This window comes from Argentina silus (genome assembly GCF_951799395.1).
Source record: "Argentina silus genome assembly, chromosome: 1".
Taxonomy (NCBI): domain Eukaryota; kingdom Metazoa; phylum Chordata; class Actinopteri; order Argentiniformes; family Argentinidae; genus Argentina; species Argentina silus.
Window position 1 is genome coordinate 16,687,375 of NC_139655.1, and position 25,930 is coordinate 16,713,304.

At 40.9% G+C, this 25,930-nt stretch overlaps 1 protein-coding gene across 2 annotated transcripts in view; it reads right to left on the reverse strand.

Moving 5' to 3' along the window:
- Positions 1-25,649, reverse strand: part of pde4ca (phosphodiesterase 4C, cAMP-specific a) — a 29,133-nt gene extending 3,484 nt beyond the window's left edge. The window contains exons 1-14 of one of the 2 annotated variants that reach the window (XM_083679934.1): positions 25,035-25,649; positions 9,543-9,710; positions 8,223-8,259; positions 7,310-7,383; positions 7,026-7,072; positions 6,636-6,748; positions 3,288-3,381; positions 2,844-3,016; positions 2,592-2,690; positions 2,264-2,428; positions 1,746-1,845; positions 1,354-1,508; positions 594-716; positions 294-476 (exon numbers count right to left, since the gene is read on the reverse strand). In XM_083679934.1, the coding sequence (XP_083536060.1) occupies positions 294-476; positions 594-716; positions 1,354-1,508; positions 1,746-1,845; positions 2,264-2,428; positions 2,592-2,690; positions 2,844-3,016; positions 3,288-3,381; positions 6,636-6,748; positions 7,026-7,072; positions 7,310-7,383; positions 8,223-8,259; positions 9,543-9,710; positions 25,035-25,162 (1,659 nt within the window). In that variant the 5' untranslated portion in view covers positions 25,163-25,649. Of the gene's footprint in view, positions 1-293; positions 477-593; positions 717-1,353; positions 1,509-1,745; positions 1,846-2,263; positions 2,429-2,591; positions 2,691-2,843; positions 3,017-3,287; positions 3,382-4,456; positions 4,666-6,635; positions 6,749-7,025; positions 7,073-7,309; positions 7,384-8,222; positions 8,260-9,542; positions 9,711-25,034 lie in introns of those variants that run through there. The other variant, XM_083679935.1, reaches the window with a different exon arrangement.
- Positions 25,650-25,930: the final 281 nt, after the last annotated feature.

Here is a 25,930-nt window from a genome sequence, read left to right on the forward strand (position 1 = left end):
TCCTCTCAAATAGAGTCACAGCAATTTTATTGTCATTTTTCAGAGAAGAGAAATCATAAAGGTATTCAGACAAAGAGGGGTGACAAGAAAGAAAGGGGGACCAGGATTCAAACCTTGGTCACTGGTCATAACGTGTACGTTAGTTGTGCCAGGCAAACCTGCTCGGCCAAACTCCGGCAGAGTCACATCGTTTAGTTAAGTGTGTGTGACAGTATGTGTATTTGTGTGTATATGTGTATATGTGTGTGTGCTTGTCTCTCCTAATATTCATATGTGCGTGTGTATTTCTGTACCTGGTTCTTTTCAATGGAGGCGTTTTGTTTGTCACACATGGGGCTGATCTCCATGCCTTTGTCCCTCTCCCTGTCCCCCTGAGTGAAGAACTCCACCATGATCCTGTCGGTCCATTGGCGGTACAGCTCCAAGGGCTTGGTGGGGTTACTGAGGTCAGCACAGTGCACCATGTTCTGGAGAACCTACAAACGCCAGCAAAGTTTTACTGAGCAGTGAGGGGGGGAAAACTATTATATCATAATACTGTAATGTGGTTCTAAACGGCTCATTTGGTTGGCTTAGGTCATTCTGCTAATTACCTGGATGCGATCAGAGTAGTTGTCCAGCAGAAGCACTCCCAGACTGGTCACCTTCTTGGTCTCCACCATGGTCTTTAGGTCTGCCAGCAGGTTCATGTGTTTGGACATGTCAGTGGCCAAGACCTGCAAGCAATACAGTACACCATACAGTGGAGAGGTATATAGTACCATTTAATATCATGAATGTAAAATTTATACAACACAGATGCAGCAATAAATATTTTATGCAATATAGGTAAACAATAAAAAGATATATAATATCTTAAAAGTATATCAACAGCAATGCTATCTGAACTGGGTTTATATACCCAGAGGTTAATCTCACTAAGTCAGACTCTCGCAAGTGGTGCTGGGAGGTGGTTATGGATCTGGTGAATTTTACCAGCACCACAGATTCTATCACAAATACAGAGGAGTTGAGGAGGTGCTTCAAACAAGGAACTGAATGCACACTGCTCACCTACGAAATGATGGCATCGACAACATATTCAGCTATCTCCATGTTTTCATTTTGTGCAATGTGTGCAATTTGGGTTGTAAACAACAGTGCAGGGCAGAACAGGAGGGGCAGGGCAGAACAGGAGGGGCAGAGCAGAACAGGAGTGGCAGGGCAGAACAGGAGGGGCAGGGCAGAACAGGAGGGGCATCGCCAGCAGCTCAGACAAAAACTTTAGGGTTATTGAGACTTGCTGATAACTTCCTGTCCCCAGCGTTTACTTCCTACGCCCCCAGAATCTCAATCAAGTTTAACAATGTTAACCATGTCGATGACCATCTTCCGGAGGGACTGTCTCTGTTTCTTGCTGAGGTTCTGGAAGATGTCACAATTGTCCTCCTGCAACAGCTTGAAGCCTACAGCCAGGTGATGGTTCTCCAGGACCGATGCGTCGTTGTACATCAAGGCCAGTTCTGAGTCTGGCAAAATCAGAGGGGAGGTTTTTTATTAGTAGATTCGCACACACACACACACACACACACACACACACACACACACACACACACACCACACACACCACACACCACACACCACACACCACACACCACACACACACACACACACACACCACACACACACACAGAAAACATTTACAGACTTTAGTGAAGCATCTTCATCCATAAACTGTCCTAATCACCAGGGCTATAGAAGCTCACTTGTGTTGATGAGGAACTGGTTGGACACTCCAGGGTGATCCACATCATGTATGGCACTGGCAAACAGAGCCGCCAGGATCTCCAGGTCAGTGAACACAGCCTGGAGAGATACAGTAGGAGGGAAAGTCAATATGTATGTGTATGTCTGCTCATGCGTGTCTGTGTGTGTGTGTGTGTGTGTGTGTGTGGAGGGGGGGGTCATGTTCTGGTCTAATTCATGTACACGTATTTAACCTTTAATTAGCCAGATAGGCCTAAGTCATCGAAAAAAAGATCTTGCATGATCATGATTTCATTTATATTGGCCTCTTTTCTGTGTCAGTTTCATCCAGAGCCATCCAAAGTATTCAGAGTATTCAAATGTGTATTTTGCATGCATTTGCATAATGTAGATTTAGCAAATGAATTATCCCTAGGTAGCCCATGAGTAGATGATTTAGGTCATATTGTCAATATCAACACAAACATTTAATCCTAATAAAGCTTAAAAAACTTCACTGAACTGGGACAAAACTAACCTCCAAGGCAGGGGTGTAGAGGAGGACATGAGTGGACTGTACCACGTCAGCAGCGTGGATGTTGTTGTGGTAGGCCACATCGGCGTGGTAGTGGTCCTCCAGAGTCATCATGAAGGTGATGAAGGTGTCCGCAGGGATCTTAAAGGATTTCAGCAGCTCTCGCTCCTACAGAGGTAAATGAAAGGTAAAGGACATCATTCAAGACATGATTTTGATCATTTGAGGCATTGTTTTCATCATGTAAAGCATTCAATCAAACCATGAACAGTGTCTCTGTGTATAGTTTAAATGGTGAGAGGATTTCTACAGAGACCCGAGAATGAAATACCTGAAAAATTGAGTACATTGCCACCGTCAATGGGCGGTTCCCAGAATATTCAGATATCTTGAAAATATCAACGCCCCATCGGTTTATGTCCTCCAATTCCTGACAGAAAAAGCATCAGAATCAAATCATTAAAGTAGTAAGAGCACCTATAAAACATAGATATATACAACCCAGCAAGACATTTTCACAGTATCTTAAATAAAATTTGAAACAATAACAAAAAAAAAGAATAAGGGTAGACTGGACCCCCACCTTGGCCAGGAACCCCTCTTGACTGGACCTGACCCCAAAGCGTGGGATGCTGGAGGGGGCCACATTGGGACTGTGGGTGGGCTTCTTCACCCCGACGATCTGGGACATGGGACGCTTCTTCTTGTCTTTCTCCTTGGTGGGAGGAGACATGATCTCCATGTCATGCTGCTTCTCTGCAATACAGACAGATACACACCACAGTCATAGAGAGTTCAGATAGGATGTCTATTGATACAGAGGCTGGTAAGCCTGAGACTGTCTAGTTGCACAGATACTATGCAGTTACACATATTATTATTGATTTAGTAGACAGCAACTACACTTAGTACACTAAAACTAGTTTACTAGCTACACGCTACTAACTCATTACACTTTTACATCAAGTTATCCAGACACCATACAGTTCCAAGACTGTGTCAGGATGGTGGTAAACTAGACACCTACCTAAGAAGGTGCTGGAGATGAACTCTGACACCTGGTTTCCTGACCTGCTGGTCTCTGACAGCTGAGTGAGCTCTCGGTTCAGCATCCTCTTGAACTGGGGAGACAAACGACACACAACTACAACAAATATACAGTACTTTGCTACAGATGATGCACATGACAGTATCTGGATACTTATTGAACTGAGCCATTCTGTATTTCTCTGGAATTAATACAGTTGAGTACATATTCAGCCCACTTTTGTAAAGAGGAGACAACCAACAACACACAGTATCACTTTAACTGTGAAGTAAATCTGCATCCTCTTGATGATGACAATGCACCTAACAGGTAGCCTATACCAGGCCTTTACTGTTCAAAAGACTGATTACAGTCCAATCCATATTTATTTGATCATGTCACTTCACTATTACTCTAGCTTTCGTGTTGGAATGATGTTTTGAATGATAACAAAGTATTAGAGCTTCACACAATGTAGTAGGAGTTTGTTTTTCTGCAAGGTGTCATTCAAAGAGTAAGAAATGCCATTCCAAAGAAACGCATAAATATGTTCTTCCTAGCTGCAGGATCAATATATTTAACCACACAAAATAGACTACTGGCAGGCGAGCAATATCTATAGACAGAGGTTTCAGGGAGACATGAACAAGAATAATGTTAAAATACACATAGGATGGTGTGTGTGTGTGTGTGTGTGTGTGTGTGTGTGTGTGTGTGTGTGTGTGTGTGTGTGTGTGTGTGTGTGTGTGTGTTACCATGAGGCAATTCACCTCAACACCAGGTTCCCCTGTGCGTCGCTGACAGCAGCTACAATAGGTAATATAAGCATAGATAACTCTCTTTCATATGTGCAGATGTATTATATAATCACCATACAGAAGGATAAGAGATGATATCCCCCTCTGTGAAATTGCAAATTACAGACAAGTCTGCTCTGAGGACACCCACACACAAACATACAAGCGTGCACACATGCACAATGACTACAAAAAATAAATATCCTGCACAAAAGCATAATTTCACTAAATTCCCCCATACAAGGACCTACAAATCACAAGTTTGTAAGCATCATAGACACATCTGCTCAGCATACGACTTCAGCCTGCACTCAACATTCATTCACACAGCAACACGTGCATCCCATCCATCCCCAGTCCAGCCCCTCTTACCTGAATGTACATCCACGACATAGAAGACAAGTAATTGACTTCTGGCATTTCAGCACAAATTGAAGCATGGGCGAAAAAGAGCAGATCTGTCAGTAGCTAGCTGTGTACTTTGCACTGTCCTGAGAGTGCCCACTGTGCTCCTGTCCTGCTTTCCTGGGGTCCTAAATTCTACTCAAGCAGACAGTCCACAAGGCTTGAGCTTGTTAGCGAGTAGCGACTTTGGGAGATCTTATTGGCACAACAGGAATGGGCAGACAATGGAAGAATCCATGGAAGAAGCAAGGCTGTGCGGCTGTAGGGGTGCGGAATTCCAGGATACATGGCAGGAAAGCGACTCGTGCCGCTATCTCGCCACCCACCCTCCTCTCTGCCTGCTATCGTGTGTAAACAGAGGAGAGGAGAACGCGCTATTCCTGACTCCGCCCCCTTTCGCCCCCCCCTCCAAAATGCCATCGAGAAGAAGCCAATCAGCTACCCAATGCGATAGAGACTGGGACAGAAAAACTGACTTATTGGTTCATGGTCGTACAGAGTCGGTGGGGGCTGATTAGTTTGTAGTCGGGGGGTTGGGGATGCACCATGTGCACCAAGTTTGAAGATGATAGATACTGAGGGAAAGGGAGGCTGATGCTTTGAATGGCTTGGACATTTTAATTCATAAAAGTACAGCATGTACGAATATGCGTACAAGAGAGCTATTTGATGACATGTCTCTGCAGATCCAGGCTATACGCTATAAGGAGAAAAAAATAACCTTATAGAAAACAGGGAGCATATGTGAATTTTGCACAAAGCAGGATACTATTATACGTTCCTCCCGACCAACTCCGGGATGTGTCGTGTGTGGTGATTGTGAGATAACTTTTTTGCACATATGTTTCAATATTTCCATTTGTCATTTCTTCTTGTGACAATCATTGTAACATAATAATATGGAAATCAGACATCATTCTCCTCATACCTTCCCAATGGACACCACAGGTATTCCCAAATAGACCACATAAAGACAGACAGCAAAATGTGAAATTGTCATGGATCCATAATGATTCCGATATCCATACAAATAAACTTTACTTGACCAGATACATTGAATGAAAAAGCAATGAAGCAGAAACATCATCAGCCAGCCCTCCCATCATCAGCCAGCCCTCCCAGCCAGCATGGATAAAGCCTTCCAACAGACTAAATATTGACTGATCCGCAGCAATGAGGGGTGTGTGTATCCAGGCAGACCCTCTGTGTGGTGGGAGGTGTGTGTGTGTGTGTGTGTGTGTGTGTGTGTGTGTGTGTGTGTGTGTGTGTGTGTGTGTGTGTGTGTGTGTGTGTGTGTGTGTGTGTACCCAGAACACGTGGCTAGTGTGTGAGTGGGCTAATCACAGAATCACACTGGAGCTATGAACTCCAGTCTAAGAGAAGGAGGAGGGGAGAGAGGGATGAGGATGGATGGGGGGATGCCGTTTCATCCTCTGCTCCTACTCCCTCCTACTTCCATTATGTTTTCTGCATGCAACCATCCATTCAAATTTTTCTGCATGCAACCACCCATTCACATGTTTGTGGATGCAACCATCCTTTTCATTCATGGAATCTTCTCCAATGTCAGAGGATTGGAGATTTCATTAATATTTCCTAATCACTGAAAGATTTAGAAAAAGATCAGAAAAATGCATTTGCAGATACCTGTAGACACTCGATTGCTTGCTTAGTGGTGCTATTCTAATTTGGGATGCAACTAAGTGTATTGCATAAATTACTGTATGTTTTATTGTATGTTATTGTAAAACATTTTATTAGTTACAAAAGTGTTGTTACATATGCACATTGATTGACAATGCTGTGTTTTAGTTTAATAGGGAAAGTTAATGTGATCAGTCTAAAATCTGACACATACTCTTCAAATATAAATGTGCAACTACAGGAATATTGAACAACAAAATCCCTGCAGATTCCAAATGAGGCATAGTCATGATTGTAGTATACCTTACAGTCACTGATGGCAATCCATTTGGCACTGATTCATAACAGAGGCCTAGGCTACTGCACTGTGCCTTGTTAGTGGAATGAACAAAGACTAATAAAATACTGTACTAATGTGTGTATTATCAGTTAATACAATTCCAAGGGGAGTAACTCATAAGAGTGCTCAGAGCTTAGTGAGTTGTACTATACTGTACTGTACCTTGTTTGAGGCCATCTCACTGACAGAATGGCGTGTCTTCAGAGTCTCCAGTTGCTCCAAACACCAGTCCAACTCGTCCAGAGTCTCCACAGCCAGCTGCTGGTATGGCTCCTCTGTCACAACCAAAAACATCATGGGTTGAAGTTTCAACATTTATTGAATTCAACATTCATTCAACATTCAAGAATCTTTCTCAAGAAGATTTAACAGCATCGTCTGTGTGGTTACATTTTGAATCTCATTCCAAATGCAATAAAAATGTTAACAAGGTAAAATAATCTTGGAGAAATATGTTAAAATTGTGTGCATTTTTGAGTAAAATTTAAAAGTAGAGGTATGTTTGTGGCATACTATAGGATGTAACCAGATGAGCACTGTACTAACACTGACCTGCTAGGCTTGTCTTGCACATGGATGGTGGATTACTGCCAGATCTCCTGTCGACACAGTGCATACCAGTTTTAATGCACATACAGTATACTGTAGCGAATGGATATTTACACATTTTTCATCAGGCTTTTGAGGATCATTATAATACATAATCACTATCATAATCATAATAATGATGAATCAACCATCAACCATAATTATCATATAGTAGAAGGATTATGGTTAGATGTGTGGGGGGGGGGGGCATATTGATGTACTGTATGGTTTAGAAAAAAAGATCTTACTTGCTGGCTGCACGATCCTGCTGATGGGTTATAACTGCAAAGTTGCTCCTAACTGTCCTCAAACTGGCAAGGACCTAAAAAAGTGACTATCATTATATACAGCACGCAATCTCTACCACATCATTCTGACAGTTGAGGTCCTAGCTCTACTGAATACGAAGGAAACATATTTTCTATTTCTTTATGTATGTTAATTTCATAAAATGTAAGATGCCTGAGATGTTTGAGTAAAACTTTGAGTAAGTGTATCATCCCCCTCTGCAGTCTCCCTGTATCAGTTTAACGCTGGCACTCCTTCACATACGTCATACATGCCAGAGACTCTGTGGCCATCCAAATCTTGAATCAGCACGTAAAAGCCACAGTATCTGTCTCCAGGCCCATGTGGGTTTCTTATCAGTCAGCGTCCATATCGAGGAATGTGGTATTGGATTCCTTGCTTGTTTTGTAAAGTGAGTGCAGCTGTGACGCACAACCCACGTATAGGCCAGCCATGGAGTGCCAACATATGCCAATTCTGTTCCGGTGGCACTATTGCCCTGTGACAGCCATGACTTCAAGCTGTAACCCAGTGACAGCCATGACTTCAAGCTGTAACTGGCAACTATTACTAAGTATGTACAGTATTAGTGTCACTATTTAAATTTAAATCATTTAAATAATTTCCTTATTGAGTCCTATAGTGTCACTGTGGTGCACTAAGGTGTATTAGAATTAAATGAAAATAACATTATTGTCCACCCTGAGATGGAAAAGTACTTTTGGCTTCACCTCACATGTGGAGTCATGTTACTAAAATTACGTGATACATAAGAGAGCACATTTCAAATGACGTGAAGTGTTGAACATACTAGGCTTGTTAAACAATATAGTATTGTGTTGTGTTGAGTAATGTTTTTTAGTTTATACTAACCTGTGCAAACGGTGTTACTATCATGTCTTCTCCATGTCTACAGTAGGAAAAAAGCACATTTGGAAAATGACTCAGAATTAGGCTGAATAAATAGGCTCTAACATTGATTCTTCAAAGCAAAGGAATAGAGACAGTGTATGTTGGTTAAACAAAATTGCATCCACTGAGTGAATAATACAGGTTTAGAGTTGATCAGTGACTGTGAATAACCTGTTGATTAACATCAAAGCCAATGAAGTCCAAAACATAGCAAAATAAGGTAAACCGGGTAAGATTCAGGTCAAACAAAAGCCATGCATTGTATGTTGTGTGGTAACAGTGAGATAGGGGGAAGTAAAAGTGTAACTAGTAAAGGCACAAGGTGAGTTATGCTTGGACATGTCTCTCTTCAAGCTTCACATGCAAAACTGAAATGGCTGACTTAGAATCAAAGGAAAAAAACGGGGGTCAATTTTAGTCACTATTGACATGGGGGGTGTGGGGGGGATTGCTCTAAAACCTGCGGGACAGGCCTTTTGGGGGACAAAGTCAGTGTTTTTGTCAAGTTCTTCTCACCGAGACAACCAGTTGACTTCCCAGTGCTTCAAGCTTTCTTCCCTTTAAAAACAGAGGCAAGAGTTGGTGACCTGCAACCGATTCATCACAAACTAAGGTGTTTAGACGGGGGGGGGGGGGGGCTCTGACGTTGCTGGCTCTGACGTTGGTTAGAAAAACAAACAGCAGGAAAAAAAGACAAGAAAGTGGCCCCATTTTTCCGACTTTGTGTAATCCCTACCAAAGTGGACTTGACATGCAAGCGTGCCGGGATGGGAAGAACAGCTGGTTGCAGTAATAGGGGCTTTCCAAACTGGAGGATGGCGGATTTTCCAAACCCGCAGAGCAATATGGTTTAATATAGCATCTGCTCTAATAAAACAGTATGCCTGAAAAAAACACAATAATGTGCTTAGGACACAAACCACTAAGTAGTCTTTAACAGGATCACTATAGGGCCTCACAATCACTGTACAGCACAGTATGTGATTGATGGTATAGCTGTGAATCCTATAAATTGATACTAAATGCTTTGTTATTACAATTGGTACCCAAGGCAAAGCAGAAACAGACATACTGTATGTTCTTAAATGAATAAATCTATCTATTCAACAAAATCATATCTGTAGTCTAGCCTTGGACTTTCCTAAACTTCTCAGTTTGGCAGGTGAGACCTTGCAGCATAAAGTAGAGATCTCTGACATCTCTGATTTGGAGCTTTCCAGAAGATATGAAAGGAAAGTGAAAGGACAAAGGGAAAGGAGGGAAACCAATGGGCACACTCACAGCTCGCTGGCGGTGGAGGAATTCCTGTATGGGGCCTTGGGTGAGAGGTCAAAGTCTGAGTCGGAGCGGTAGAGGAAGGACTCACGGCGCTGGCTGTGGACTGGCCTGGGGCTGGCCTGGGAGTCCAGAGGGCTGCGCCCAACTGACAGCCCGTTCTCGACATCGAAACTGGAGGGAGAGAGGGATAGAGAGAGGGCGATTAGATGATATGATGTTGATGTATGCAATGTCTGTTTGCATAGATAGAGAGAGTGAGAGAACCTCAGAGACATTTACCAGTCCTAAGTCATGAAGTGGTAGGTGTCTACCTGCTGCTGCTAAAATATCATTAATATCACCCCTCATTAATGTAATAATCATGCTAGCTTCACAGTCAATGTCAAATTACATTCTAGCCTCTGTCACTCAATACATACAACATACAGTGCCATGTGTGAGAGATGTGCATACAGTACACAGACAATCACACAATATATATTTATTAATCACAACAATGACACTATTCTTGACACTGACAATTGGGATAAAAGAAGAGTCTCCCACCCAAACTAAAAATATCAATCCCATCTAGTATCATGTATCATGACACAAAAACCTTTAAATATTTTAGGAATTCATCAAAAGCACAGGAAGTGGCTGCACTTAAAAAGGTCATCATTGTCCCAAATCACACCAATAGCAAAAATTTGTGGTTAAGAGTGCAACAAAAAAGAAAATGTTATGGAGTAGGCTCTAAGTCCCAAAAATATTTCAATGGGTCTAAAACAAATATCATATCAACTGGGTGAACAGGCTCCTTGCTAATGAGAGCTGGCCTGAGCAAGATGCTACACAGGTTAATTAATTTTTAAATCACCTCAAATACCATACAAATGTGGATTAAAGCGATCTTCCACTTCATTTACATCTTATAGGCTAGCTGTTTTTGCACTTGGATTTTTTATATATATACCGTATATATATTATATATATATACCGATATATACTCTTTGACAGCACTGCACACTCGAAGCAACCCAATGGACCGATAGTGTTGACAGTGCAAGAACATTTGTCTGGAAATAAGTCTGATGTATTGAGAACGTTTAAAACAGAACAATTTGGAGACTGACACATTTTCCATTACAGTTGGCAAGGTATTTCACCTAGGTAAAGTTAGTTTCATATTGGATATTCGTCAGACATTCATTTTAGATCTCTGTATTGTATGGCTAAAGTGCTATTGAAGTTTAAAAATGTTTTCAAATATTTGAGTTTGAGTGTTGTTATGGATTTTTTTCCAACATTTTTTATTACATAGAATTAAACAATTGAGATAATCTAAATATACAATGAATATACATAAAAACTGGCTGGTGTACTACTTCAATTACTAGTGCTAGACACCTATACGATTTAATTAGAGTGGAACATTCCTTTAACAAATCAAAGATTAGCAAATCCTGACATCGTTGCCTAGGTTGGCCTACATGAACAGTTCGCATTGAAGGAGTGCATCCCAAACGTCAAAAAAGGGCTTCTCCTTCCTGTCTCCTTCCCTTCATCTGCAAAGATGTGAAAAGGCTATACAGACAGCTGGAAATAGACCCCTAATTTAATTGAATTGATAATCTAGTGTTTTCCTTGCTGTGCAGAAAAAGGGAATGAGCCCTGCATGGAGGCCAGTAGACACTGTAGACTATTGAGATGCACCCAAGTCTCACTGAGGCAGCCTCACGTCGATGATTGGACGGTGGACCAACCAACTGCAAGGTCGATGTGATGCAGGGAGACGCGGAGCTAAAAATAACTCTCCCGTATTGACGTAAGAGCATGTGAGGGAGCTAACTAGTAAACAGTGCACTGCCACTGAGTTCAACGTCACGATTAGCCAGCTAGCATTTTGTTGTTGCAGGCAAACTATCTTTTAATGGTTTTGCAGTTGTTGAACAACAACCACATATAAACATGTTAGTAACCACATCACAGACATACTATAAAGTTTATTGAAACACAAAAAAGCAATCACAGCGAAAACCGGAGGTATACAAAAAAAAAAAAACGCTATTTAACATTTGGGCAGATGTCGTTGAGAAGACCCTGTTGTCCCCTCAAGAGACGTGCCCGTTTCAAACGCCATCCTATACGCTGGCAGAGTGATTGCATCATCAAAGAATACCATGACAACGAAGCTGTCTGGGGAGATACATACAACCTAGCAAGTTTGTATTGCAAGCTCCATTGTTTTAGCGTGATAAAATATTTGTATTTGATATTTGAGACGTGTGTAGTGATACAAGTAACTTGGCTAATGTGATCACTCGCTAATATAGTTGAAACTCGATTTAAAAAAAAAAAAAAAAACCTGCGCAGATGTTCACTGTCTCCGCATTATCATGTTACAGAGTTGCGCGCTTGTTCAGGTGTCTCCAGTGACGTTCCACTTGACCAGCGTATTAATAGACTCTTCTTCAGGTACCCTTCTTCAAACTGTGGATGATCCGTCTACAAAGCCGAATAAAGGCATTCTTCAGTCTGGGCACGTTTCAACCTTGATCCACATCTCCATTCCCACAACCTATGTTGACATCAGATTTGGCGTGCAGGACAGGTTTCTGATGAACTCCACACCCAAACATTAGGGCTTTAGCAAACAACCGTTGCAGCGTAACAGTTTTTGGTTGGACATTGGTCGTAGCTCAAGCCCTTTTTAAATAAATAGTGTGGAACATAAAATGTAAACTAATGAGCCAGAGCTTTCCCCTGAGATGTCTCTTCATGATTTGAGGCGATTAGATAAAAAACATCAGCCTGTCAGATAAGCTATTACAGCCATAAAACAGCTTTAAAGTCCCACGCCAGACAGTTTTGCTTGAATCATTGTGCAATAACTGCAGCTGACCAGTATGTCATATATCAGGTAAAAAAACGTAAAAATGACTAATGTGGGCCTTTAATGATTAACAATAAAATTCACACCTTGTTCTCCGAATAAATTGCATTTGAGAACCCAACATATGTCAGAGCCATCCAGGAGCATACTACATGAACTTGAAAGATTTCAGCATGGTAATAACCAAGTCAATTTATTTCCAAATATCATTGGATTTTCTGTTTGTATGATTAAATAAGAATATAAACATCACATCTACCAATATTCTACATTCTACGTTGAACAGCTTAAAACAAAAGATCGGTAAACAAATTCTACCCGTTACACACAATGACTGTAAATGAATGGACACATTGAAGTCTGACGCCACCCGATTCATTTCAATAGTAGTAGCTTGTGTCGCCAATCCGCCAACGAAATGTGTACTTCCTTGTCGCCATTTTGATCTGTTTGCGTGGGCAAAAGGCGACCCCTGGGCAGGCCTCTGCCGTTCGAGCATGCCCACTGGGTTATCAAGACAAGAAGCACACAGGAACGCGCTTCAGCCCTCAACCAGCAAGCAATGTTGGCAACAGGGCAATGAAGATACAGCACATCATTCTGCTGATAAAACGACACGCGCTATAGAAGTCACTTTTCTTTAACCAAGGCTAAAGCACATATAGATAAACTGCAGTAACCTTAATGGGTAGCCTACGTTGTAATTATTGATCGTATTTATTTTTGTTCTGACGTTTAATAATTTATGCCTTATTAGGATCAATGAATGTAACAGAAGTAGTGTCATTTATTCAGATTCTGTGCAAATCCATAGCCAGGCCATAGATCAATAGGCTATGTTGCTTAGTTTGTCCCAATTATTCCAACTTCGTGCAGCCTAATCATCGCTGTCATCATTGTAATTTCAATTTCATTATCCTTTAAGTTCGCCATCATGTTAGGCATCCAAGTTATGGATTGCCAACAAATGATCACATATCATAACAGTCTCATCATTTTCAACATCAGTGTCTTTATTGTCATAATGAACTATTTATTATGCATTATAGTCGTCATTAAAATCAATTAATTATCATTACATTTTTATTGGGCTCCTATATTGTCATGTATTCATGAACTATTATTGAGAATATAGAAAAGAATGATGCATGTACTGGCCTATACTGCACACAGAATGTGATTTTATGTACTGTAGTGTTAGTGTTCAATTGTTGCGGCACGTCTGGATGCAACGCGCCGAAGTCTAGCACGGTTCATATGGTTTTCATGCTCGTCCTCAGTGCCTCGCTCGTGCTGATAGAATCCCTGCACGGTCCCGCCCCTCTGTGTGTCTGAGGCAGTGTTTGTGTGTGGTGTTCTAAAAATACCTGTGCTAGAGGCCCCCTCTCCCTCTCTCTATCGCTCTCTTCCTCTCCTCCCTGATGGTGCATCTCCTCTGTTCCTACACACTCTGACTGTACGGCTGTTTCTGTTTCTGCACCACGCTTCTGTCTCCCGCATATAAAAATAGACTCCCTCCATGCGGGGAATAGAGGCAGAGAATCTAAAAATAAGATTTCAGACGGGCTCTCTCACTCTCCCTTCTCCCTCTCTGCATTGCCCAGACCAGATTCTTCCCTCCATTCATGAATATTTATGGAAGATTCTATTTGAAGCACATGCCAAGCTATATTTAGTCGATCAAAATATCCGCCCACGTCTTTCCCTCGCTGTCACTTCGCTTCCCAGCTTTCCCTCGGCGGCTCTCAGTTCAAAGCGCAGTGGGCTTTTTACTTTTTCATCAGTTTTGGACTCCGTTTACCTTTCACTTTAGTATTTATACGGCCTACTGCAGTTCATTCTCGGGAACACGTGCTGCTGAGCCCAATACAAGTGTCTCATTTTTACACTTCTGAAATTATCTGTCTTTTCAGGAGGAAATGATGTCTGAAAGGCGTTTTAAAAAAACAAACATTATCATTACAGTATTATATCATCTTGTTCAGAAACAACCAACTAACAATCATCATTAGCATGAGTGAAATTACACTCAATACATTGCAAATGCACCACCTTAACAATGTGATCATGGTCATACTGGGATGTGGCAATACACTCGTGATCATGTTCCAAATTTTGATTTATGTGCCAAAATACAAGGTCCTGGAATATGTATGGCCTTTGTCATCTGTTGTGTGCTGGCTGGGGGTCATGGCTGAGGTGTAACCGTGTATGTTCAGAGCAGAGGAAGCTCCCATAACACCACTGTGCTCTTTGTGCTTCTGGACTTCAAATTGGCTCCATTGTCCACCCTTTCACATGCCTACTGTACCAGTTACACCCTCAGACACAAACAAACACAAGTGTGAGCAGAAATTAAAAGAATGGAAAGGGGAAAAAACGGTCCAAAATAATGCTGGGGAGTGGGGACTATAAACACTATAATATAGGGCTTAGTGAGTGATCTGAGCTGTAGGTGTTGTGCTGAAGAAATTATTTGTATTTTCTTCTAGTGATATAGTCCCTCTACTGGGCTTTGATGAAATCACAAGTCTTGAGTTGAGTCAACTGGACAGATAAAGACATTCTAATACACATTGAAGTCATCATGTTATACAGCATCAGTGCTCAACATGTTTCACTTATCCAGTGCTGTGCAGTCTGTGTCTGGCCAATCTGTGTCTGGACCAAGTAATTATTATAACTATACTCTTGATCTTGTTTTATCGCATGGTACTAACATAACTGATGTTCCCATCTGTCCTCATAACCCTGTTCTATCAGATCATTTCCTCATTACTTTTCAGATTGAAATGAGTAGCTCTCTCAGCTCTGAGACCCAATTTATCACCACCCATTCCATTAATCCTGAGACTTCCCATAAATTCTGTGATAACCTTCCACCCTCCTTCCAATTGCATTCTAAGTCTCCAGACCTGAACTCAGCTCATTTGTTGACAGAGGATTTTTACTCTACCTTAAGGAGTACTCTCAACTTGGTTTCTCCCCTTAAGAGAAGTGAAGAAAAAGTCTAGCCAAAAGAAACTTGCTCCCTGGTACAACCAAAACACACAAACCCTTAAGCAGGCTTTGAGAAAGCTTGAGTGGAAATGGCGTTCCACCAAACTGGAAGTTTTCCACTTAGCCGGAAAAGACAGGCTTGTCAATTGCAATCAGGCACTTTACTCAGCAAGGTCTTCTTAATTCTCAAATATCATAGAAAACAATAAGAACAACCCCAAGTTCTTATTTTATACTGTTGCCAAATTGACCAAAAGCCAATCTGCCTTATGTAAACATGCACCCACCCCCTTTACTTGTGATGAACTCATGACATACAGTACTTCATAGAAAATATTGAAACCATCAGAGCAATAGGCACATCTGGATTAGATGAAACGCTCATAAGTAATGGGACAGTGAAGCATTTTTTCTACTGTTGGCTCTATACTTCAAAAGTTTGGATTTGAAATCAAACAATTACTATGAGGTTAAAGTAGAGATTCTCAGCTTTTATTTGATGGTATTTGCGTACATAATGGTTTCACTATTTAGAAATGACAAAACTATTCAGGGCACCAAAAGAAATGCACCATTGGCTTGACAGGGGTTTATGGTAAGTCAGGTGTGTTCCATCAAATCATTTGTGCAGGCATACGAGAGCAATGTTTAGTATTGATTCTAGGCTTTGCATTTGCCTTTGGAGTCTGCTTTTGATGTCTGTCAACATAATGACCAAAAAGGTGTCAACGAATGTCAAGGAAGCCATTATTAGGCTGAAAAACCTGAAAAAAACAATCTGAAACCTTAGGCTTGCCAAACATGCCGGACATCATTAAAAAGAAAAAAAAGCACTGGTGAGTTCAGCAATCGCAAACGGGTTGGTAGGCCAAAGAAGACTTCTACAGTGGATGACCAAAGAATGCACCATAATTAGGAAACATCCTAAAACAACTGTCCCACAGATTAGGAACACTCTCCAGGCGTGAATCACCAGCCAAATTACAGAGGCTTCACTGCAAGGTACAAACCACTAGTTATCCTCAAAAAAGATAATCAGGTTACAGTTTGATAAAAAAGTACCTAAAAAGCCTGCAGATGTCTGGAAACAGGTCTTGTGGACAGGTAAGACGAATATTACCATGTACCAGAGTAATTGCAAGAGGAAAGTTTGGATAAAAAAAAAGATCTGCCCAAGATTTACAGTATACCACCTCATCTGTGAAACATGGTGGAGGGGGTGCTATGGTTTGGGCATGTATACAGTAGCTGCCACTAGAGCTGGCTAACATGTCTACATTCATGATGTAAGTGCTGACGGCAGCAGCAGAATGTATTTTGAAGTGTACAGAAACATCTTGTTTGCTCAAGTACAAGCAAATGCCTCCAAATTCATTGGATGGCTTTTTCATCATACAGTAAGACAATGCCCAACAGATTTCAGTTTGTTCACACTAATGATAAATCAGGGTTCCACAAGGCTCCGTCCTAGGTCTGTAATTATTTTCCCTGTACATGTTACCTCTTGGTGATCACCCGCAAGCACAATGTTAACTGTTATTGCTATGCAGACGATACCCAATTATATATTTCTGTGAAACCAGGGAAGGATCCTCCCTCGAGAGATGTGCATGGCAGACATAAAGAACAAACTTCCTCCTTCTTAGTTGTGATAAAACAGAAATGCTGATTTTAAGCCCTAAAAACCAAACAACTGCCCTTGCTGATCTGACCCTCAACCTAGATGGATGTTGTGGCTAACAGAACTGTAAGAAATCTGGGCATAATGGGAGGAAGTCAGAACATTTTACGCCTGTCCTTCCTTGCTAAATTTAGAATTGATTTTAAAGTGTTCCTACTGACCTATAAATCACTACATAGTGGCGTAGCTCCATCATACCTATCTGACCTGTTGATACCCACACATGCTCTTTGCTCTCAAGATGCAAGGTGTCTTGTGGTCCCTAAAATTAAAAAACAAAATGGCAGCTGGCAGGGCCTTTTCACATAGAGCTCCTCTGCTGTGGAATAGTCTGTCAATCCATGTCAGGGAGGCTGAATCAGTCTCAGCTTTAAAATCCTGGCGAAAACCTCACATTTTTGCCCCATCTTTCTCGTAAGAGTTATACCCCTTATATCCCATACTTAAACTGTATATAAAACACACAAAAACACTTATTTTTGTTTTTGCTTTCTATGAAGTTAATTTTGGTTTGAAAACTGTTTAGTATCGTAAAAGGCTTTGTATTTAAGCTAAACTCTATGTAAAGTTGCAAAATGCACAACAATTCATTCATTTTGAATTAAACATGATGAATGTCCACTGGTGTGACTGTTAACAAAGAGCCGCAAAATTGAAAACATTGATATTTTAAAGAATAATGAATAAAACTCCACTCTTAAATTCCTGGCATGTCAACACAGAAAAAACTGTATTTATAAGAATGATATCCTTCAAGTCTATTCATAACATTTTTAAATAGTTATGATAGATTATGTGTGTATGTGATTATGTGTCCACAAAGAGGATGTCCCATGGCGTGACACCATAATGGGACTTTAAAACACACATTTACTTGGACACCTTTGTTTTGAAGAGAGTCCAGTTTGTCAGTCAATAAAGTAAAATCATTAATTAATTAGCGTCTACAACTGAGGCGAGTCATATCCTAGGACTATTGGATACAGATCTATACACAGCTGTGGGCCAGACAGACACAAAGACACAGACAGGAGCAAATACCAAATACTCCTTCCATGAAACACACCTGTTCAAACCCGCATTCCAGGCTGAAATTGTTCAAAAAGAAAAGGTAAGGTGTGTTACTTAACAAGCTCCCTAGTAAGTAGCGTGATTGATGTCAGCTTGTCAGTAGGCCGGCTACCTGACACCCAATCTGCGTCACTGCCTGTCATGGCTGCATCAATTCCAGCTGGGCAACATTAGAGCACAGGAGCGCCCGGCCCTGCAGCACCATGGTAAGGTCTACCAACGTCCCCCAGAGGCATAGTAGGAGAGTTAGAGAGTGTAAGAGACAGAGGGGAAGGCCTGTAAACCAGGGCAGGCTGTCATCCGATTCCTCATCTATCATCGTCGTCCACAGCCTTCATCAAACACCGGCATAGAGTTAGTTACACCAGACATGTCCTGTAGGACCGGCTGGAAAATTCATATGGATTTTAAAATACAAAAAGTCTGTGCTTCAAGGCTTTTTTTCCTGTTGCCATGTACTGTATTTTCAAAGAAGTCATGTGGTAACAATGGGTGGTTTTAGGTACATCAAATTCAACCCAATGGGCAACATTTTTTTTATTGTTGCATTTACTAACAGACATTGAGTTAGAAAACTGAGCGGTATGTGGGAGCTTCTTCTCATGCTACATCATGTGTGAGGGCATTCCTTTTTAATTAATTGGACTTACCCTACCTGTAATAACTGGTCAGACTATATTGGTCTCACTGGACCATTCGTAGGACTAACAGTAAAACAGAAATTAATACTCCCACAACATTCTCCACGAATTACTTTACACCACTAATTCGTAATTAAGGCCCCCATGGACTGATCTATACCAGAACTAAGTGGCTAGTAACTTTGTCCATACAACAGTTACATCAGCTAACTACTGTATGCAGGACTGACAGGGTCACTCATAAGGTCAACAAAAGGGGAGCCAAGAAAGACAACAACCTCGTTATTAGCTATCATCAGCTAACTGTACACAACATGTTCTAGGCCAAGTTTTTTTCTTCAGTTGCGTGTGAATGTTGTTTGTTTTCCCTGCCCTTCCTGAGGCATTAGATGTTAGGCTGCAGGGCAAGTAGGGGAGGAGGTGTGTGTGTGCAGGAGGTGGGGTACTGAGGTGAAACTATAAGGCCCATTGGATTAGAACACTCCCAGGCCTGGCTGCTGAGGTTGAATAACCAGTCTACTGGGACATAGTTCCTGGTTCAGCCTGTGTGTGTGTGTGTGTGTGTGTCTGTGTGTCTGTGTCTGTGTGTCTGTGTGTCTGTGTGTGTGCTGCGTATTCTCCATTGTTCCTAATCAGAGTGGTGAAGTAAAACATGACATTAGAGAGGACATGACCCTCACATAGGGGAACAGGCTGGGGCCAGGGGAGAGTCATCTCTGAGAACATACTCAATTCACACAGACATTGTGATACATTTGTACTGCAGCTGTGTGAGAGTACAATAATGCATAGTCTCCTGAGTCAATGAGCTGGACTTTATTTGTTCATTGTCCCCCTGTGGATCTGTCTACGTCCGTTTGTATGTATGTTCCTATGTCACGCGATATCTCCAACACAACTGGGACAATTCTGACGACAATTGGATGAATGATGCGTCTAGCCATAGAGATCCGACATTTAGAAAATTACACTGACTGGCCCAAGGGGGGTGCTATAGTAAACAACAGAAATTCTGAAATTACACTGATTGAAAAGGTATGTCACACATGGGCCAATGCAACGCTACAAAACGACCAATGGTCATTCATTGTCAATGGAAGATGGTGACTTGACGAGACGAGAGATAACCATCTGACGTGTGACTGTTGATCCTCAGGGTTTTGTTATGGGGATGCTAGGAAACCAGAGGATGTGCTCTTATTTTTCTCTGATTGTTTAATCACTGTTTCCAAGCACAAGCCCTTTTCCTCATCCTGCAAATAAAATCAAGACTGATGGCGCTAGGATGCCTGGAGGAGAGGATGTGAGGCACATATGGGAGGTCTGATGAGGACATTTAGCATGTACTAACTGTAGACCAATCTGTAAATCAGTGCATTGGATAGCAATGACCCAATGCAGTCCCATTCTTCAGACATATGGTTTGATATATAAATACACATCTAAATAAGATACTAATGCTCTGTTAGATACATAAAAGCTACAGGTAAACAAAGTACGTAAACACAATTCTACCTCTATACAGCTTCTCATACAACAGTACATTGTGGGGACTGTTGCTTTCGGAGTGGCAAGGAGCCTCCATAAAAGCCCACTGGTCCAAAACCTCAGAGCCATAATTCATAAAGAGCCTTCTTCTAACTACAAACAGAGCAAATGGGGCGCATCATTCTTTCCATGCTGGAGCCGTGCGCCGGGCCTGACCTGCACTGTGAAAACAGGAGGGTTCTCCTGAAGGCCAGAGACACACTGAGGGCTCTACTCTCTGTTATCCTCCGGGATCAGTTTGCACTCAAGAGAAAACAACAAGAGCAAGATGAGAGGGGTTAGGGGTATTGAAGTGCTGCTGTGTTCCAGGGCTGAGGTGAAGAGAAGGGAAGGGGAGGAGGTTGAGATTAACCAACGGGGAAAATCAGGGAGTACACATCTGGGATTAAACCAATAATTATTTCTGAGCTAATGTATAGTATTACATCTGTACATTAACCACATATACACATAGAATAGGTTCCCCTGTGCTGATGATCTTGTCACATATTCACAGTTTACCTGGAGCAGCCATAAAGCGTTTCACATCTTCTATCTGGAAATGTCCTTAGTGGACATTTTGAGAGTCAGAGTTACAGTCTTAAATCATGACAGAACTCTCAGTGTGCCTCTAACAAATGACCAAGCAGCACACCATGGGAGTGCAACCCAACACCACCACTAAGACTTCATTTGTCAACCATTGGCACTAATGCAGTATATGAATCTAAATAGCAATTTGTCATGTTTTCTTGAATGTCTTTCTGACAAAAAAGTTACATACTTTGGTGTAAAATATATCAGAACCTGTCCAACATGTCACATATCTTAATTTGACAAATCAAGCAGATTAAGATCTTTGTTTTGCAATCACTGCAAGTTTGGTTGGATGAAGGCATTGATGTATTCTTCTCTGTACAAGGAGAGCTGCACTACTGAGGATCAAGGCCTCTCGATTACCTCAATCACTCACACCCAGCCAAAACTGCTGTTGCCTCCAAACTCTTTACTCACATTAGATTACTCAACACATAAATCAAAGCCTGATCCAACACCAAGCTGACACACAAAACTCATACTTATGTGCAGTCAGTGTCTCATTTAGAAATAAACCTTAGGCTCCATTGATTTTTTCCACTTCTCCCCCTCCTGCCTAACTTATTTCATTTTTTAACTTGGCCTTTTACAGTGAGTGTTGAGGTAAATTAAATTACAGGTCCTTCAACAGACAGCTGGATCTAAATGGACGAGGCAGCATAGGAGGAATTTCATGGCTAAAACAGATTAAATAAACTAATGGATTTAATCAACTGGCTGTTCACATTCAATTTAAATGAGAATACACTGATACCCCTCTTGTCTCCTTGATAATGTAATTTATTTTAGGCCATGAATTACTTCTAAATTCAGTCATGGTTTATTAAAAGACTACTACAGCTGAAATAAAACAAATAAATAAACTTGAATAACTTAAAGTAAGTAACCTAAAGTAACCTAAAATAACTTAAATGCATATAGTCAGATCAGATTGACACATGTTTTATACGCAGGATGTAATGAGAAAAAAAACAACATAATTCATTCTGGAATTCAGAAAGTATTTATAATTGTTTATCTCTTCAAAAAAACATGTGGTACACTTATAACTACAGTGAAGTTCTAAGAATAAATCAATATCCTCTATGTGCTAAATAAGATATTGCAGCCCCTCACAATAAATAAAAAAAGGACATGGTATATAAGGGAGCGGATGTGCCCAACACTTTAATTTGTGCCTATTCATAACTTATGCCCTAAAATGACATATAATATATGATAACATATGACTATATCATACCATGTCCAGTTAAGCTGAATGTCTCGTCAGTAAATCAGTACATCAAACAAATTTGCATCCATCCTCCCCAAAGAGTACCATCTCATCCCCTCAAACTCCAAAGCTTATATCTGAATATATATGTATAGGAGGAGCTAACCTCAAGTCTGAACCCCTCTATCTTTCTCTCCAGCTGGTCATTTAATAACCGGGTCTATGATCCTTGTGTGGATAGATAGCCCCCTGGGAGGGAGAAGAGAGAAAAGAAAAGAGAGAACGAGAGAGGGTGAGGGACTCAAAGGAAAAGGGGATCCATTTCAGTTGCTCTTGGTGATTCCACACAGGCTTTAACACAGATTAAGAGGGATTGAAATGTTTACTCAACATACTGTTTTCATAATTGAAAGACCTTTCATCTTTGATGCATCATTATTATATGATAGAATTATATTAAATACTTACATAATTAGTGGGCTTGCTTCATAAAATCAAATTATTGTTCTTGCTCATACTTATTAGTGGGCTTGCTTCAGCAAGTTCAACTATTGTTCTTCCTCATACTTATTAGTGGGCTTGCTTCAGCAAGTCCAACTATTGTTTTTTCTCATACTTATTATAACTCTAACCCTGTCTATCTATATATCTATCTATCTATCTATCTATCTATCTATCTATCTATCTATCTATCTATCTATCTATCTATATATCTATCTATCTATCTATCTCTCTCTCTGTCTCTATCAATCTATCTTCCAACCTTCTCTCATCTGTCTGTCTGTATGCGACACTCTGACCAACTTTTATCCACTGGTTCATCCTACTATCTCACTTTCTTTCAACTACCCAGCAAATCTATCTATCTATTGTCAACAGTTAACCAACCATTTAAACTTTTTCTACTACCAAAATAAGACTGCACGCCCACAAAGTTTATTCTGGAACTTATTTTTCTAGTGCATATGAATTCTCGTAGTAGAGGAAACACTATTTGTAGTTTATAAGTGTTTCATAAGTACCTAATTTAGGCATTATTAGGTATTATTAACCATTTATTAGGTATTTTATTAAGTGTTTTCTTATTCTCCTGTTGTTAGTCATGTAGTAGCTGGCCAGTTAGATGTGATTTCAGCAACTTTCCAATCACCGGATCACATCCAGGGATTGAACCAGTAACCTTGTGGTTAGCCTGGCCTGGCTAGCCTTCTTAACCTCGAGGCCAACCTTGCCCCCCAACAATACGTGTTGTCTAATCTAAAGGTGTTACCGAATTCTCAGAGATAACATTTAAAGCAAGTCTATCACACACACATTACCAACATACATGGGGCCAGTTTCAAAACCATAGTCCTCCTCCAGAACATATTGGTAAAAAAAATCAGGCTGTGAATCTGCCTGTGGAGACGAGTTACAACAACAGCAGGGAGTTACTTTATGTGGGTAGTGTATTGATTATGGTACACTGGTGATGGAGCACTGGACTAGATGTTAGTGTTTCACAGTCAGATGCCATTTTGCTCTCTGGGGAGAGATGTTAGGGTGAGGAGGGTTTGTAGGAGCTTGCAGTAGTCTCCATTTTCTAAAATGACTTTATAAGTGTTACATCTGTCCCAAAAACCAGCGGGCCTGGCTCTTACTGGGAGACACAAGTTCTAATGCACTAATGTGCAGAATTATGAGAAAAGGAAAATTGGTAGCGATAGCAGTTGATTTTTCTTATGAAGTCCATCTTGTTAAACTGAACTCAATAAATAACATTCCAGATTTGAGTGAATGTTGATAATTATTGTTTTAATATATCATAATGCAAATTTAAAACCATTCTGTGAATACTGAATATAAATCAAAAGTTGAAGAACTCTTGGTGGAATGTTCCTTCAAAATCATATACAGTACAGGAGGGCAGTGATTTCTTGCCCTCCAACTCCCCATACTCCCAAATGTTCTGCATTATATCTGATAAAGATAGATCATGCATGACAAAAAAGATAGAGGAATGAAATGTAAACATGGCTTTATCATAAGAGTCCTCCCTCATAACCTCCCCACTGGCATTGAGGGTTATGTGACGTTTAAAAATGTAAAGTTTAGCTTTTTTGGGCCCTGAGAGAAGATTTAAGAGAATGTGGGTATATTTTACATATATTAGTGTGTGTGTGTGTGTGTGTGTGTGTGTGTGTGTGTGTGTGTGTGTGAGCCCTGATAGCAGAGGGAAAATCTTAGAGACACTTCTAAACTGCTGTTTACAGAACTGCCTGCTTGCGATTAGTGCTACAGATCTACTGCCTCACCTCCTCTCTGTCAATGCCTCTTCCCCAGACATGTGAACTACCATACAAAACACTGCTGCACAGTAGAATGTAAATAAGTCTTTGGATCATTTGAAATTAGAGTATTGTTTTTATAATGTGTTAGAGGCAATCTTTCAAAGAGGTATGGTTGGATTTGTGTATTTTACTTATCTAGATTAACTCACTAACAACATCAACTCCCATAATGGGGGCAATGACATGGCAGTTGAGAGGAAATGGAAGGGGGGGGGGGTGTTTGCACAAAAAACAACAATTGATAGTTGCAACAAACACATCTTTTGTTGTTGAATATATCCCATGGATTATTGAGATGGTTCTAAGTGGTGAAAAGAGAGATGATCACTCTCAAGAAACCAAATGCTAAATCCAGTAATTTGCACTGAAAAACATCACATCATACTTTAAATGGCAACATTGCTTGAAGGACAACTGGGATTTCTTCGTAATCACAGAAATGGTTTAGCTGGACTAGTCTTCAATGCTTAGCATCACTGATACTGCTGTCAAAGCTATGATAACACTCAACGTTGCATTCCACAACATCATGCAAAATGTAGATTTGTGTAGTGTATTACCGCCTGCGTTTTTGTATGATGTCAATGGGCCTGTTGACAGCAAAGGGAGATCCACATATACTCCCATTCCGCACTTTGAATGGCCGATCGGCAGGGGAGTAGAATCCACAGTTTGTTGGCACACTCATTTTTCAACCTCCTTTTCTCTCTCACTCCTCTTTTCTTTTTCTTTGTGCCTCTTTTCAGGTTTTCATCCCTTAAAAACCTAGTGTTCGTTTTTCTTTCTCTGTCAAGCCGCCCAGCCCTGCCGAGATTACCCTTGGTTATCATTGCCACTCAAACAGATGCTCTGCCCATGGCTCCAAAACATAGGGGAAATAATGATGATAGCAATATCCATTTTAGTTGTTCCTCAAGCATTGGGGAAATTCTTATTCTTCTTGTTCATTTCTTCAGTGTGACATCAAACATCACTGAGGACAGCACATGAATGGATTCTTGAGGTAAGCCAATTTCTCTACTGCATTCTATTCACTGGCACTTCAGTCAATGTTTCAGGCTTCTTTATGTCAACATCCAGTACACCACCTCTTCTCTCAGTTTCTTCAGTCCCAGCACTGACACTTCTCACTGCGTAGTCATACAGAAGTAGAGGCAGTGACTTCTATACACTAGCCAGCCACATTGACCCTATGCTGTGTGAGTGAGGAAGTGTGGGAGGGAGCATGTGTGCGAGACAGGAGCAAGTTTCACTGAGGTCAGAGCTAAGAAAGGGGGCGGGGCCAGAAGTAGCATGGGTCCAACCTTCTCTGAATGTCTGACACATTAACTCTTTAGTGCCCTTCCAGTAAAGACTCCTGAAGTCAGCCTCTCTAGAGCCACACACCCCAGTGAGGGTGAATCTGGTTTCCCCTTTTCTCTAATACATGAAGTCAGTGACCAACATTCTGTCCAGT